This window comes from Alosa sapidissima, chromosome 19 (genome assembly GCF_018492685.1).
Source record: "Alosa sapidissima isolate fAloSap1 chromosome 19, fAloSap1.pri, whole genome shotgun sequence".
NCBI lineage: Eukaryota > Metazoa > Chordata > Actinopteri > Clupeiformes > Clupeidae > Alosa > Alosa sapidissima.
The window spans coordinates 6484782-6502073 of NC_055975.1; the positions used below are offsets into that span (position 1 = coordinate 6484782).

General features: G+C 44.4%; 1 protein-coding gene across 3 annotated transcripts in view; it reads right to left on the reverse strand.

Moving 5' to 3' along the window:
- The window catches only part of dlgap2a (discs, large (Drosophila) homolog-associated protein 2a), a 165434-nt gene that overhangs the window by 39479 nt on the left and 108663 nt on the right, over positions 1–17292 (reverse strand). For all 3 annotated transcript variants that reach the window (XM_042071882.1, XM_042071884.1, XM_042071883.1), the window contains 2 exons: positions 14766–15961; positions 4265–4473 (listed from right to left, as the gene is read on the reverse strand). In XM_042071882.1, coding sequence (XP_041927816.1) covers positions 4265–4473; positions 14766–15961 — 1405 coding nt within the window. The remainder of the gene's footprint in view (positions 1–4264; positions 4474–14765; positions 15962–17292) is intronic.

Consider the following 17292-nt stretch of genomic DNA (forward strand, 5'->3'; position numbering starts at 1 on the left):
AAAGGGGTATATAAGCTGTGTAAAGACAGGATGCTTGTAGCTGGCTTCGCGAACCTATGCTCTGTATTGGATTAAAGCTACACCTTCTTCAGTATACTGTTGCTTTGTCACAATTTCTGAGTTTGAATCAGTTAACTATAATTCGATACCACAATCACACAGCAACCAGCCGGCAGATGCACAACAGATGTCCACAGAGTGGCAGACAATTCAGATGGCCATATGTGTTTACTTTCAGCAGATCATTGTAAGGCTGTCCTCGAATTCTGTTGTTGAGACGCCCACTGAATGTAGAAATATAAAAAATTCTGCATCAACAGCTAAATATTTATTCACACTGCAGCGATGATACAAATTATTCAGGAAGATTAATGTTTTCCAAGCATGATGAAACACTGTGAGTTTAGCGAGTTGAGACTAAATTAGTTTTGATCGGATCAGAGACGACAAAAAATGACAAAATCCCTTGATTTTTCTATGAAGCAATTAATGAAATCCTAGCAATTCGTTAACAGCCGTACCAATTTGCACATCACATCAATTTCTCCTAACAATGGCATCAGGTAGAATAAGCTTCTCCGTGTAAACTATAGGTAAATGAACAGCAGGTACCATCATAATATTGCCTCTGGCGTCCTGTGGCGCTGGATGTCCTCTATGATTTGAGCCAATTATCATTTTGCAGACATGCTCTCATATCCAGAGATTTAATTCCAACAACAGTGTGCTCTACAGTCTCCAGACTCGCTCTCAGCCTCATCCGCCTGCTCTACTGAGATTCCCCCTTTAATATTAGCTCCGAAATGTGAGCTAATCAAATCAGAGGAGAACATTTAAATCAGCTTCCTACTTGCCTCAAGGCATTTTTTTTTTCACTTATCGTTTTTTTCCTTCCTTTACGACACAAGCATAAGTTGAGTGCCCCCAAAAATGTGGCTGTGCATAAATGAAATGTACAGAGCTTGGTGAACACACAAAACAGCAGTTTTCACACATCTACAAAACAGCACCGTAATTAAGCTGAAATTAATTTTAAAAAATCATTCTTGATGCAAAAACAAGTCATTTTATTGTTGGAAATGCTGGATGCCAGAGAGGGTCATCTTGACAGCAGTGCAGGCTGCAGGCCCTGTGGCCCTCAGGACCTCTGGTGAACCCGGTGACTCCTAACGAGCCTGGCTCTCTCCCTGAAGCAGAGCCAGTGGGAGACCCAGCTCAGCCACACATAGCCCAGCCAGCAGGGCAGCATCCAGACGGCAGCTCAGTATCCGCCAGTATCGGAGCAGGTAAACTGGGGCTCTACCCAAGCACAACATGATAAGACATGAAGACTAGTTGTATGGCTCATATCACCTCCTCCATAAGGTAAGCTATCGAAGGTCTGTTAGTATTTACGGAACTAAAGTGGTTCGTGGTGCCATCTGGAGTGAGGTAGGACACCAAAGCATTGGCTCAGAATGGTGGCACACAGGTTTTACTTTTCTCCCACCCATTTTACTATTTCAATATCACAGAAGAAGACAGTACTGTTAGACCTAAGGAGGACGAGCAGATTGTGAGGATGAAACTTTAATTAAAGATAATATTATCTGCCTCATAAAACGTAGGGCTAGGTAGGCTTGACTAATACTATTAATATTACACTTCACTGTCTACCTGAATATGCAGTCACAGTGTAATAAAAAGCCTGAGGTAAAACTATGGGAGTGCTTCCTGCGCGGTGAGACTGCAGCTCAATTCCCACACGCAGAATGGATTTGACATGGCCGAGTCAGAACTGTTCCAAATGAAAACGGAGTTTTAAGAGTCTGCAGTTTTAGCAGTTAAGCAACTATTGATAATGAAATCAAAGTACATCTGCAATCTATTGCATGGCTGACACAGCATACTTAATGGTGTGTCAGAAACAGAAGACTAACTCTGTTTCTTCAGTTTAGACGACCCCTTGGATGTCCACAGTGATAACATTTGATGATGAGATTGTTTGACACAGACAAATTCAGCCATGTAACATGAAAGTGCTTCATTAAACCCACACATAACAGCAAAAAAAATAGTGTGGAGATTCATGTGAGAAATATCACTGTGGAAAGGAACAGACACAGAGCAGCAATTAGGAAGAAGGTGAAAGACGTGGGGAGAATATCTTTTAATTAAACATCAAATAGAGCGAATCCCTGATGACTAGAGCTGCTGCAGAGTAAATGTTTCTTTGTAGATATGGGAGGCTTAAAAAAATAGCTGGCACAGACAAAGTTCTGCATTTTTCAAAGGAACATGACAACAATATTAGAGTTGGCGCTAGTGTCTACTGTTGCCCAGCAACAGGGGCTATGAAATGGAAATGACAATCGCTAACGTAGGGGACATGAGGTCACAAAGAGAAAGAGTGGATCACAAAGTAAAGATAGTAGACACCTCTGCCCACACAAAAGCAATTATAAGACCACTCTTTGAATACCTAAGTGCAAAAGGCCACAGGATACAGATATTAGGCCCCTTTCATTTCCTGTCTGGCACCCGTTCATTCATCAACTTTTGTCCAAATAACTTGTTTAATAACCAAGGATTCAATCATCAAAAAGTCTGAAGGGACTGGATACAAAACATGTCCCTTGCACTGACATTTATGGGAGAATGAGGAGGAGAACAGAACAGCCATGTTCAACCTTAGATAAACAGTGCTTGTGTTCTCGTTTGTGGTAATGAGTGTTGGGCCGAGGGGTGGGGGGTGTTGTCGTGCTTTCACTATCGTTGTCGCGTGATTGAAATTATTTCTATCGCCGGTGTAGGCCTAATTCATTTCAATCTTTGTCTCGTGCATTTGTCCTGATGTCACGCTATTACCGTCGCAGGGGTAATGGAGCTGTTTGCTATTCTGCCGGCATGATGTCCCAGTTGATGCTCTCTCAAGACACTTATGATCCCTATGACACTACTACTCCAGCGACGCCTGATTTACGCGTTGGATTTCAGTGAATAAATAATCTGCTTTCAATCCGTTTATTAGACAAATAAATACATGTGGCAGAAAAAGTCCTTTTTGACCTTCCTATCATAATTAATGTTCCCTACAATGTAGGCAGACCTGCATAATGTGAACGTTGTATTGAGAATACATAAGCAGGAAATGAGAGATCTGTGGCAAATCAAATGCACTCTCAGAGCTGTATGACATGTCTGAACCATATTATCCCACTAATGGATTTATAATCTGATAACATTATACCATTATCCAAAGGTAGGTACAGTATATACTGTACATTTCCACTGGGGGGGGGGGGGGGGATACAATTGAGTTTACAGCATTTTCAAGGAAGACTCCAGAAATCTCTCCGGCATTCCGGCATGAATATGTTATATGCTCTAGATATGTCAGAATTTTCCTTGACATTGTTAGAGGGCACATAAATATTGTTTGGGTAAGAGAGATCACATCTACAGAGATCATGCAAACACTTTTTTATGTGATACTTTATGTTTCACTCTTGTGCCCCAGCAAGCGTTTCTCAGCAGGCCACCTCTATGGCATCAGAAATCTTTCAACAGGCACACTGTTTACCCGGCTCCAGAAACTGAATGACTTCCGCTGTAAAAACGTCTTCCTCATTTCAACTAGACCTCGGGCTGAGGCTGTCCAATTTCTTCCCCCCACACCTTTTCACTCCCTAGCGCATCGCTCTCACCTTTGCACCCTTAGATAACTGTCTGGCTCTTTCTGAACAGCATGTCTATGCCGGAACAGCTGTTGCTTGTAGAAGTAACCTATTTGTTGGCTTATATGGCTCATGTGCTCATGATCCTGTTAAAATTAGTGTTAGGATAAAGGAGCGGTGTTGTTGTGAAGAAAGCTTCTTTAAAAGCTGTGTTCTATACTTCTGCCCGATCCATGCCAGCTGACCAATCCATGCCAGCTGCCTGTGGTAAGACCGCTTTTCCTCTTAGGAAAATATCCAAAATGCTAGCCATAAAAGATGGTCTTTCTGACCAGCATTCAGAGTAGATCAGGCAGCGACACCCCACAAATACCTTTGCCCTGTTGTTGTCTTGCATTTCCTGGGGTGGAGTCGTGCATTGGGAAGACATTATGCATGCATTCAGCATGATTGGTGCATATACTGTAACTGTGGTCATCACTCCCCCACCACACCACCAGGGGGCAGGCCACACAGACCACCCAAGCACACGATGAGCAGAGTGGTCAAAAATGGGGGGAAAGGGGCACGAGTGGTGATGGGATAGCGGCGGACCAGACTGGACATACCTCTGGGAGTCCGAGAGCTGCCTCTGCAGGACGGACTTGACGAGGGCGTCGGAGCGGGCGCTCTTCTGCGGCGAGCTCTTGGGGCTGGAGTCCGACTCGCCACTCTCCTCGTCGCCCATGGCCTTGACGTAGCTGCTGCTACGCATCCGCCGGCAGGGGATCTCATCATCCTTGCTGCCGGGGTAACCGCTCCACTCGTCCTGAGGCACCTGTGGGGACAGGCAATACACACATCATTTCAGTCACAGCAACAGGACGAGATATTCTTACAGAAACGGAACCAGCGCTGTCACTCAGTTCCTGAAAAACAGTCACTCAAATCCTGACAAAAATACACACTGTGCAAAAAATACTTTTTTACATTTGCCATAAGATTTCTTGATATTTTGCGGATCTACATCCTTGCTGTTAGGTTGAAACTAGCTGACAGCAAATGCTCATACGACTTTGTAGAAGTCATTTTATGCCTTCAAACATCACCAGTAATGACATGGTCACTCATAAAAACCACTTGCATTTTATTACCACTCACTCTCTTCTCTGTCTGACCACCAAGCAAAACTGTTTCACTTCACTTTCATTCTCAAAAGGCCGTTTGGAGTTGGAGTGTCCCTCATGGTCCCACATGGTGCTGTAGGATTCAGATGAGGGGCCTCTCACACAGGGATAGAAAATGGGCCCATTCAGTGAGTGTTGCCAAACAGAGTGTTCTTTTCACACACTATGAGAAAGACATGCCTCTGTGTGGGATGAAAGAACACTACCTCCTCAGTTACGGCTCGTCTGATGTCGAGTTGTCTTTTAAGCATGCAAGAACGTGCCAGTGATCATTCCCCTACCAATCAAGAATTGAATTCATGATTTTTTTTCTTATGGTAAGGCTGTAAATCCTCCTCATATCAAAGGTTGTACTTAAAGAGTTTTTTAAGAGAATGTTTTTGGCTCATCTCGACGAAGGAATATACGTCAAAAAAACTTTTCTTTGTTAATCCCACTGATTGGATGAGGCTCTCTGGCTCTGAAAGAGCCAGTGCTGCCCTCAGGAAGTGTTGTATGGAGAGATGCTCCATACAGGACCCTTCACCTTTTTAGAAAGCTTATGGAAAAAACACTTAAGGGGTTTAGATTGAAGTGTCACACTGTCACACCACCACAGACAAAAATGTGACATGTGAAAATGGGCCATTGGCGACATCTTTGCTGGCAAATCAGTGTGTGCAGGACCGACACCCTCCTGGGTCACAGGGAGCTAAATTGTCTCACCACTCAGGAGACTGAGAGCATCAAGTCCCACCTGGGCGTCGCGTTGCTCACTCACTGACATTTTTTGGCATGGCACAAGCACATCTTCACTTCACTTCAAGTGAACAACAGAATTCAATTACAGTGGCTACAGCAGGGGCTGGGTCAGTCTCAGAGTGAGCTTTTAGAGCACAGACACACACACACACACACACACACACACACACACACACACACACAAGCACCAGACTGTAGCTGAGATGCCAACTCACATAACATGCCAGACCCTAGGGTTCCAATTTGCCCTCAGGCACACTAAACACTAGTACTAGGGCGAGACACTGTGGGTGTGTGTGTGTGTCCCATAGGTATGTACAGTGTGTGTGTATGTATAAGAGAGAGAGAGAGAGAGTCTGTATGTGTGCTTACAGTATGTAGGTGTGTGCTTATATATGATTATTTGTACACACAGAAACATGATATATACAGTAAATGCATGACAAACTCTCTGTGACTCCCCTCTCATGTAGCAGAAATTGGTTAGGCCCGTCTCACCCTTCTCACCAGCATTATCTGTCACATGACAGACAGCCCATGCCTGTATAACACAGCCCATCACCTTAATGGACATGTGCTTTTCATTAGCAACAGCGCCATGCATGATCAACTAATATGCTGGTCTCTTTGATGGCATCCAAGAAATGCGCATTCATCTCCTTTCTCAGATCACTTAGTGTAACATTGAATCTTTTCTCAGCCCAGACCCACGTCAATACTGGGCATTCTGGCATGGTTGCTAATGGAGTTGATCACCGCTCCTGAAGAGAACAGTGGGTCATCTCCGTCTCAAACTGTGTCATCTTCGGAGAGGACAGGCGGTGATGCGGTATTGAACCAACGAGTGAGCTTTTGGCTCCACTAATGATGGTTATTATAACGCTGATGACAGGGTTTGGCAGCTGCCTGGCAACCACTTATTGCCCCCGACATGGGTCAACTGGGTGGAAAGAGGAAGAGGGAAAGGTCACAGAGTTCTCATCGTGTTTTATGCACCAGAAGGAGCGTGACAACACCGACCCCGTTATTTAAAAACTGCATTACAAAAAATCTCATTTAGTAGAACGGTAAGTGGAGTCAAACGTGGAATTAGCAACCAACTCCAGTCACCAAAAAATAACAGCTTGACCTTCAAAGGCCCATAAAAATTCCAACATACAGCTGCTTACTAATAAAGAGGAAATTCTACTCGGCCAAGGAGAGAAAAAACCCAGGTATTCATAGGATGAATTTTTACAGCAGTGAACACTTATTGCCTCATTTTTATCATTCTCATTTAGTGGTAGCCAAAGGCAATCATGCTGTTATAATTTCAGCACATTAATGTCTAGCAGCCTGAATAACTGTTCACCAAATGACCCCAGTTTACACACAACTTCTTATTCAGCAGTTCTAATAATACAGTAGGTCAAAAAAAAGCACATGACCTATATATGACTGGACTGAGTTGAATGCAAAGCAGATGATGTAGTTTGCTGCTCTCCCCCACAGGTTTGTACGTTTCCCGCATGAAACGGTAATGTCAACATAAAGTGTTGCAGGTGTAACTATCTCCACTCTACTCGCGTACAGCATACTTCGTCATGAACACACACACCCACACACAAGCAGAACACACACTTGCGTGAAAGCTCCCCCACATAAACACACACACACACGACAAACATGTGCTGTGTAAACACTGAAGTCTTTGGGTTAATTAAGTCTTCGAGGACTTTGATATTTTTAGATGTTTAATTAAGGAAAAATGCCAGAGGACAGGCACAAGCTGTGGTGAGATTTGTTTAATTTGAAATGACTGATAAAGTGGAGAGATTGGAGGGCAGAAGGGAGGATGATTTGCACACGCCCCCCCCCCCCCCCCCGTCCACTTTCCGGTCTGAAGACATCCATCTTCCAGCCACCGCATGAAGCATCAGTCTGTCCACTCTGAAAACAGCTGAAAGATGGCTAAATCTAGACTTAAAAAACGACTTAAAAATGAATCCTCCGCTTTCAATAGTCCCAGTACAGTCCACAAGTAATGTGGTCAGGCAACAAAGTTAAACACTTGAAGATAACTGTGCATTTGAGAAGGGCAGTACAGCAAGCTCCACTGCATTCAGGCGTTTTTTTGTGAGTCGTTGTGTGTGTGTGTGGGAGTTCATGGGTGGGTTAAGGCGATCTTGGAATGACAACATGAATAAGGGCCGATGACAAGCGACGCTGGCTCCTGTGTCCGAGGCAGAAGTCAGCGGCACCAGTGCTTACATAAGGATGTCACAGACTCCTCAGATGCTGGTGGGTGGCTGAGTGGGGGGGTTGGAGAGGGGGGTTTAAACCCACCCCCACCCCTTGCTCCTCACGATGTTGCCCTCAGATTGGATGAGGCTCGCTGGCTCTGACCGGCTCCCCTCGCGCCAAGACACATCAGGAGCTCCTCGAGGCTTCCTGGGGCTTTTTATGTCTGTGGAGGCACTAATGCCTGGGCAAAACTGTCACTGTCACTCTGCCTCTCTCCCTATCTCCATCTCCCTCGCTCTCTCTCCCTTTCTCTCTCTAATGTCTACTTATACAGGGCACGGTCTCTGCAGTGAGGTTCATGAAGCTGTGAAAGGTGAAAGAGCATGTTGTCATGCATCACACGTGCCTGCACACACACACACACACACACACACACACACACACATGCACAAGCACACACACAGAAAGACACACACTCACTCACATGGCTCAAGAGGACCAAGAACGCAGCTCCCTGTATCCACGACAACAAGATGCTGTGCTTTATTGAGTCATTGTCAAGCCTCACCCTGGGAAATGCCCTACGCTCACTGCCTGAGCTGCAGCTTGGCTTGTCTTTCATCACAAGGTGTCTCTTCCCCCCTTCTTTTTTATTCCTCCTGAACCGGTCACCTTTGGCAAGTCAATATGGTAATTAATTGGCTTATTAAATCCGGCTGCAAATGCCCTATCAGCAAACCTATCAAAGTCTAACCCTCTCTTTGAACTCTTCTCAGGAAAGAAAAAGCTGTGTTAACGTGGAAAACGGAATTAGTTTGGCAAAAAAGATGCTATTGTAAAACACGTTTTTGGTGGTAGTAAGCAAAAGAGGGCTTGAACCTCACATGCTGGCACCAAAATGGTTAGATTACTATTGCTTTTTAAAGTGTAACAACTTCAAACTTTTGATTGAGAACAAAAATACGTTAAATGCTAGCAACATAGCACCCTGCCCCGTTAGCATCACTGTAAAACCCATTGAGTGATAATGCAAATAAACGGTCTTGCTCAAAACACCACCAATTAACGTAATTTTGCTCTCAATCAAAAGTTTGAAGTTGTTAACAACCGTAAATACTGTAGACTCTAGCTTTTCCTCCGGAGTTACACTTTAACGCTTTATTACAGTGCTCTGGTGTGGCTTTGTCCCATTCTGATGATGCTATGATCAAAGCCCCATCTGAGAAAAGACATTTTTGTTCCTGTTTTATCCTTTGCCTGCCCTTTGACAGTTAGTTATAGGCTACACTAACAGAATAGCACAAAAACAAACATAATTCACAAGCCATAAAATAAATGCTTTACAGGTGCACAAAAACCTCCTCCAGAGCCTCTCCATAACATATTAAAACTGTAAATATTGGAGCATACAGGCGATACAATATGAGCTAGTGATGGACTAGTGACGGAGGATTAGTGTGGTGGGAGAGCAGAATTCCAGTGTGAGCGATGGGAAGATGTCACCTTGCTGATGGGAAAATGATCCCAGAGATACTCAACAGCCGTGGAGCTGGGACAGCAGGAGGCAAATGAAAAAGAGATGACAGAGGAAGATGGACAAAGGGATACAGAGATGAAAGTGAGAGAAAGAAGAAGGGGCGAGGCCCACCTTAATACACAAAGGGATCCAGAGAGGATAGATAGAATAGACAGACAAATAGAGAGTCAGAGGGAGACAGAGAGAGAGAGAGAGAGAGAGAGAGAGAGAGAGAGAGAGAGAGAGTGAGTGAGTGAGTGAGTGAGTGAGTGAGAGAGAGAGTGAGTGAGTGAAAGAGATAGAGAGAGAGACTGACCTGAAGTACAGACTAAGTGACCACAAATTGGCAATCAAAATAGGACAAAAAAAACACATAAAATCATGGCAACTAAAAGAACAGAAAATATGTGGTCATTTCTCGATCAGGTGAGGTTGAGACAGATGTATTTCCTCCTACAATGTAAATCATTCACTCAAACAAGAAGCATTTTCATCAAAAAAAACCTCAGAAATTCCAAATTTTAGTGAACTAAGTGAAGAGTATCACAATTCAAGATACTATATGGAGAAGGGGACCGGGCCTATGGGACAACAAGTGACCTATACAAACACACTCTCACACACACAAATACACAGAAAGTCACATGCACACACACACAAGAGCATACATGTATACATATTTTTACACACACGCGCACACACACACACACACACACTCACTATCATTTCTTGTATTATATAATAACTGCTTTGGCAATATGAGTGTCCTTGTCATGCCAATAAAGCATTTTGAATTTGAATTTGAGGGAGATAGAGAGATATTGAGAGAGAAAGAGAGAGAGAGAGAGAGAGAGAGAGTCATGTGGACATGGAAGTTGATGGAGACAGTGTGTGTAAGAGGAGGAAGGAGGAGGGACAGTGAAAGAGAGAGAGAGAGAGAGAGAGAGAGAGAGAGAGAGAGAGAGAGAGAGAGAGAGAGAGAGAGAGAGGGTGCCAGTGCCCAGAGGGGAGCAGATTTGAGAGTGTAAACGAGGTGGCAGGTGGTGATGAGGCTGGCTGTTGGCACCGGCTCACTCGCCCTCTTTCTCATTTAATTTAACACTTTATTGCGCCGCCACCGCCACCTCTCGCGTCTGAATCAGGCCTCACATCCCACAGAAGGAGAGGGGGCTTGGAAGGCGCTGGAGGTTCAGCTGGAACAATAATTGGAGACTAATTTGTGGTGCCGCTCCGCCAACGACGCAGGCACTACCTTCTCCAACGACTGTCAGCAATTGTCAGCCGTTCTGATTTTAACCATTTTAACTAAGTCAGCTAGGGTTCTGTGTTCTGTTCTTTTCTTGTTTGTACCCATCCCTTTGCGACTGGATCATGAAAGTGAAGATGAAAAGAACTCAGTGGTCCCCTCATTCAGAGCCACTCATGTCAGCTCCACTGATGGGGCTGGGGGAGACACAGGTGCTTTCACTAGCCAGGGTCTCAAGTACTCTCCAGACTTGTCATCAGCAAGGTGACTTGTACCTCAAGTGGTTCAGATTGTAAAAAGAAAAGCTCAGTTACTTTGCAAAATGTGGGGACAAGTATGTATAAGTCAGTAAGTAAAAGTAAGTAAGTCTGTATGTCCATTAGTAAGCAGGCAAATAAATAAAGGGAGACAGACAAGGCAACAAGCTTGTCGAAGTGACCCTTCTAAATGCCCCATCCTTGAACAACAATTCAATCTACCTGCTTGACTGCCCTTGTTGATGAAAGCAGACCAAAAATAGCACCTTTATTTCCTTCCATTTTGGCCCAATGTGAATCCAAAGACCTTTCGGCTGCCTAACATCAGAGTGAGAACATAAATTCCCCCAGGACTCTGCGTCACCGCCACTGCATTGATAATGGGATCCAAATATAGCCCGGTGATATACTGCAGTGCTATTTTTGGAGCATCTGTTTATCAAGCACCCCCCAAAATGCAATCAAGCCCCCAACAGTGGACAACGTCCAGTCAGTGCCCTTTTCTAAGGTAGATTTAAGGGAGAAACTGTCTGCTGCTTTTCAATTCAATTCAATTCAATTCATTGTGCTTTACTGGCATGACTGTTCAGGTTACAATATTGCCAAAGCATTAAGAACAAAAAACAAAAGCGAAAACATAGAATAATCAAAATAGGAGACATTAATAATAATTATACTAATAAAAAAAATAATGATAAGGTGATAATGTAAATAATAGAGGGAAGAAAAGGTAGGTTAATAGAATAGTAAAATTGGTGGGGGGGGGAGAAGAGAAACAACAGTAGGGGTGGAATCACTGGCTTACGGTTGCATTTCGTCTTTCGTGACAGGCTAGTACATATTTTCCAGCTGCCAGTGCAATTTCTGGAATTTCGCACAGGATATATTTTAGCTTACCCTCTTTATTTTCATCTAAGATTTCAGGGCGTATGGTACTTGCTTTTGTAAGGAAGGTTTCTCTGAGGTCTGTGTAAAATTTGCATTCTGTTAGGAAGTGTATCTCTGTTTCTATTTTATTTTCCTGGCAGTGGTGGCACAGCCTGGCCTCTCTTGGTAACCAGATCTGTTTCCTTCTACCTGTTTCGATGTTCTGTTTTGTTTCTGGTTCTGTTTCGATGTTTGTCTTTGAGCGTTTTTAGATATGGGGCCAATTCATATTTGTGCTTAATTGCAAGATAACATTGAAGTTTATGTTGGGTTTTTGTGATTTCTGTCCAATATGATATATATTTTTCTTTTTCTATGATAGAATTTGGATGGATTTTATTCGCTAATTGAATTAAATCTTTTTTAATTTTGGGCATTGTCAAATTAATTGGAGTGAGATTACTGTGCTTTAAGATGAATTGATTTAGGGGACTTTTCTCTATATTTAATTCTGAGCTTTTTAGGGCTTTATAATGTAATGAATTGGGGTCACTAAATTGTATGTGTTTCCAAATTTTTTTTTTTAATTTTGATAATTAATGGGAACTGGCCCAGTTCAGCCCTGCAGCCATTATGTGGGGTATTTCTGTGAGGTCTAAGAATGTTTTTGCAGAAATCCGTGTGCAGGGCTTCAATTGGGTGTTTTTCCCAATCCGCAAAATCATATCTCGAAAGTGGTCCCCAAATTTCACACCCATAAAGGGGGAATAGGTTCAATGACTTGCATGAACATTTTTAACCATATTCTTATGAGAATATTGGCTGGAAATTATTTTTTGATAGCATCAAGAGATCGTTGTGCTTTTTCTTTTAGGTTTTTTACTGCCAAATCAAATTTTCCTGTTGAGTTGATGGAGATCCCTAAATAAGTATATTCTTGAGTTTGTTCGATTAGGTCTTTGCCAATTGAAAATTTCATAATGTTGTTATTTTTATTTTTTCTTTGGAAAACTACAACTTTTGTCTTTTTTAAGTTCACCTTTAGTGACCAATTTTCCGTGAATATTTCCAGAATATTCAGGCTATTTTGCAGGCTTACTTCATTTGGGGCTATGAGAACTAAGTCATCTGCATAGAGAAGACATTTTACCTCTGTGTCTACTAATTTTATGCCAGGATCAGTGGATTGTTGGATTTTAGTGGCCAACTCATTTATATATAAATTAAATAACATTGGACTCATTGCACATCCTTGACGGACACCACGGTATTGGGGGAAAAAATCTGTTTGCATATTTCCAATCTTAACTGCACATTTGTTTGAGGAATACATTGATTTTATTACATCATATGTTTGCCCGCCAACCCCATATTCTAATAATTTGTAGAGTAGACCTTTGTGCCATACAGAATCAAAGGCTTTCTCGAAATCAACAAAGCAAGTGAATAATTTAGATTTGTCTTGTTTAACGTGTTTATCAATTATAGTGTAGTGTAAAAATGTGATCTGAGGTCCTATGATTTGGGAGGAAACCAATTTGTGCTTTGTTTAGTATGTTGTGTTGATTGATAAAATCTGTCAGTCTAGAATTTATTATGGAAAGGAATAATTTGCCCATGTTGCTGCAGTTGCCCCTGTAGTTACTTGGATCTAACCTATCACACGTTTTCATTGTGCAATGACTCCATAATTGTTCCTTGGTGTCAATTTTCATTTAAGAGGAGAAAGACACCAACAGTCAACACAGTAACAAAATAAATGTGGAGGGAGATGTGTAGATATTTCAAAGAGATCCGGGCTGCACTTGCATAAATTGACATTGAGGCATTTTGCTCAATCTCATTAACCAATATGGAGCGAACTAAGCGCCCTGTGAGAGATAATCAGGTAATTATCACAGAACAATCTGTTTAAGAGGAACAGCAGTGGCAGATAGAGCTCTCTCAAAGCATCCCATTAGCCAGACAGACATGGTCTTATTACACATTAGACACTGATAGTAGGGTCTATAGTCTATTATATAGACTCCAATCACAGATTTAACTGAGCGGCATGGGATGTGTAGTTTTTAAAATAAGCCATGTTGCCACCAGTGACTCCTGTAACGCTCCAGTGCACCATCAGCAGTGTCGCCTCCATGGTGGCACCTTAAAGCCGTACAATCCCGCACACGGCTAAAAATGATTACTCGAGGCATCCAAGTGCACAATAATGATTTGGTTTGGATTGATCCCCATGCATTTAATCCTCTGCTATTCCCCTGGTCTGACACAATAAAACACCTCGATAAGAGCTAAGTATTCTCCCACGACAGCGCACTCTCGTAGATACGACAGCAGGGCTAAGAAGAAAACCCCCACTCCAGTCAAGAGCCGCGAACAGGTAACCGACAATGAGAAAGCCATTAATGACTTTCACCAGGTCGTCAATTCTATAATTCATCCTATTACATGCAGACTTCCAAATAATACGGAGCCATTAGCATCCACCCGTCAAAGAGCTTCAGCACTCCTGATGGGAACTCATCGCTAATGTTTGGTGGGATAATGAAATACCTGCTCCCTGTAAAACCACAAGGTCTCACTGACCAATCAATGCAAGTCAATATGCCCCCACTGTTTGCAATATTTCTAAACAATGGCTTTGGGTGGCTACTGGTCCATTCACACTAACGGAATCAGTAAATCTTTATTTCCTTTGTGGATTTACTCAGTGAACTTTAGGCCTCCCAGTTCCTCTGGGCACACCCTCATTTAATGTAAACAGCTCACATGACATTTGAGGATATAAAGTCACCGTTATCTTTAAATAGTGCAGAATATCTATGTGAAAATGTATAGTATAGTAAAATATTGAATGAGCTGACCACTGTGGTTTATTGAGGTCAAATGAGTGCCTCCCTCTGGTCTACCTGAGCCGTGCTCATTATCACCTGGCTTCATCTTTCACAATGTACTGCAGGACCTGGCCTCAGTGAGTGTGGACCACATAACTCCAGGGTGAGAGCGCAAGCAAATGCACTTATTCAGTGTCCACGGTTGATGGACTACAGGAACCAATCATAAAAAACTACAATTGCCCAAAGCACTCACCTGCAGGTAATGACAAGCCCTCAAAGAGGGCTTCAGGTCCTGCGGCATCACAGGCTTCTCCAGGTTTAGGGAGGACTTCCTGTACGCCTCCTTGGCCTGGCTGACGGTCAGCGTAGACCAGGAGCTCCTCTTCATGAACTTGCCCTCGGGCGCCATGGCCATGCTCTCGCAGGCCGAGCACTTGACGTCGTTGTTGCTCTTGGAGGTCTTGAGCGAGAGGTCGCCGAAGTGGCTCTGCACCGAGTCCGGGTAGCAGTGGCTGATGTGGTCGACGTGGTGGCGGCTCATGACGCTGGGCGTCCGGTACGTGCTGTCGCTGTCCAGGTTGTCGTCCGAGCTCCACCAGCCGGCCATGCCCGAGCGGTGCTTGGTGGACTCGGACTTGCGCTCCTTGCTCTTGCTTCGCTTGCTGTGTTTGTGGTGGCCGTGGCCGTGATGGTGGTGGCCGTGGCCGTGGTGGTGGTGGCCGCTGTCCGAGGAGCGCGAGTCGCCCCCCTTGGTGCCGTTCATCTTGGACGAGCCCTCCAGCGAGTGGGACTTGGTGAAGAGCTTCTGCACGGAGTGCACCAGGTGGCGGATGCGGCCAGGGCTCTCGTTGCGCTGCTCGCTGGTGGCCGTGGTGGACGTGCGCTGGTACTGGAGCGTGTGGAAGCCGTCGCGGTGGATGGGCAGCTGCTTCTCGAACTGGTCCAGCAGGTTGGCCGGGATGCGGTTCATCTTGCCGCTACTGCCACCGCCACCGCCGCCACCACCTCCACCACCACCACCACCTCCTCCTCCGCCACCGGGGCCTCCGACCCCTCCACCGGTGACGTGCGCCGTGGAGCAGTCGTCCCGCGAGCCCTCGTGGTGCGAGCTGTAGTGCATGCGGGGGAAGGTGCTGCTGGACACGTGGTCCGAGGCCATGGAGACGGGCATCACCATGCACTCGGAGTGGATGGAGCTGCGTGGCGAGCAGCGGTGGTGGTGGTCCAGCGGGCAGCTCTCGGTCGGGCTGAGCAGGTAGGACTGGCGAGACTCGGCCGGCCCATGCTGCAGGTGGTCCAGGGAGTGCTCGCAGTCGGAGATGCCGCACGTGTGCGCTGACGAGATCTGTAGCTGAGGCCGGCCGCCGGATAGACCCTTCATATTCTTGGGAGGGGGAGAGTAGCTGTCTTCATCGAAGTACTGGGATGGCGACCATGAATACTGCTGGTCTGTGAATGACAAAAGAGACAGCAACGTCAGTAACTTTGCCTGCCCTTGAAAGACTCTCTCTCTGCGTGGCTGAACGTCTTTGAAAGATATCTGATATTATGCGCATACAGGTACAGCTTTTGAGAAAAAAATAACAAGATGTTGGTTTTGAAACATGGAAAGTACAGAAACGCGTGAAATGATAGAGACATGAGAACAAGCTTTTCGTCACCCTCTGTTTTCTCTCTCCTGTCTGCTTGTGCCAGACAGCGAGGGGACAGCTAGCAGCTACCGATTCCATTTATCCGCCGCAAAGTAAAATAATAGCCTATCATTTGGGAAGGGAGGCATCATCCGTCAAAGCCAGCTTTAGGGAGAGCGCTTTTGAGGTGCATCAGCGGACGTCCTTGAGAGGCAGCACCACAAGATTAAAACGACATCCCCCCATAATCTTTCATCAAGGGCACACACACTGGTAGCCCACGTTTAACTTAATCAGAGCGAAGCTAGGCCCTACTCGGACCACTGTTCTCCCCACGCTTGCTGGACTATTCTCTGATAAACATGTCAAAAGGTCACTAAGGGAAGATGATTTATCAAAAGCAGTCATCAAACCTCTTGAGTTGGTCTGACCTGGTTATAATTTGCAATGCAAACTCAGGAGATAAGGCATGCCGCTGAGAATATTATTGCTCTTCATGCAAAGCCTCATCAACTTTTTTCACATGTTAGCATATACCTCAAGGCACTAAAGCCAATCATTTATAATCCTTTATTTGAGTTAAAACAACATTGAAGGTCAGAGTTGATCTACGTAGTATACAGCAAGATGGATAAGAATACAATTTCATAAGCTTTTATTACAGTGCAACACAGTGTAGGAGTGTAGGAATGAGATAGATATTGGTTTGGGTCTTAATGATCCTTTTAATAAGAAGGATCAAAATGTACCTGCATATGTGTGAGGGTAGCTGTAAAATACCATGAGGTTGTGTGTAATTACAGCTGAGATATGTTCATAGACTGATTCCACTCTCTGACAATAGGGACTTAGATTGTGCTTTAGCAGCTGCAGTCCGACCGTAAATCAGCTCAGATTGATGGGTGCTGCCAGCTCTGAGTCCTGTGATCCAGCGCCCATCACAGACTGCTCCAGTAAAGATGAAAAAATCACTCTCTTCCCCCCCCAAAAAAAAAAAGCTGCAGTGGAGAGCTACACTCACAGAAACCTGCATGGGCAGTGAGACCTCGACGTTGCGAAGTGAAGGTTATGTTTTATGGGAAACTGTGGAGATAGAGTGTGTGGGAACACATATTTTGTCGATGGAAGGGGCACGTTTTAATCTGGTGA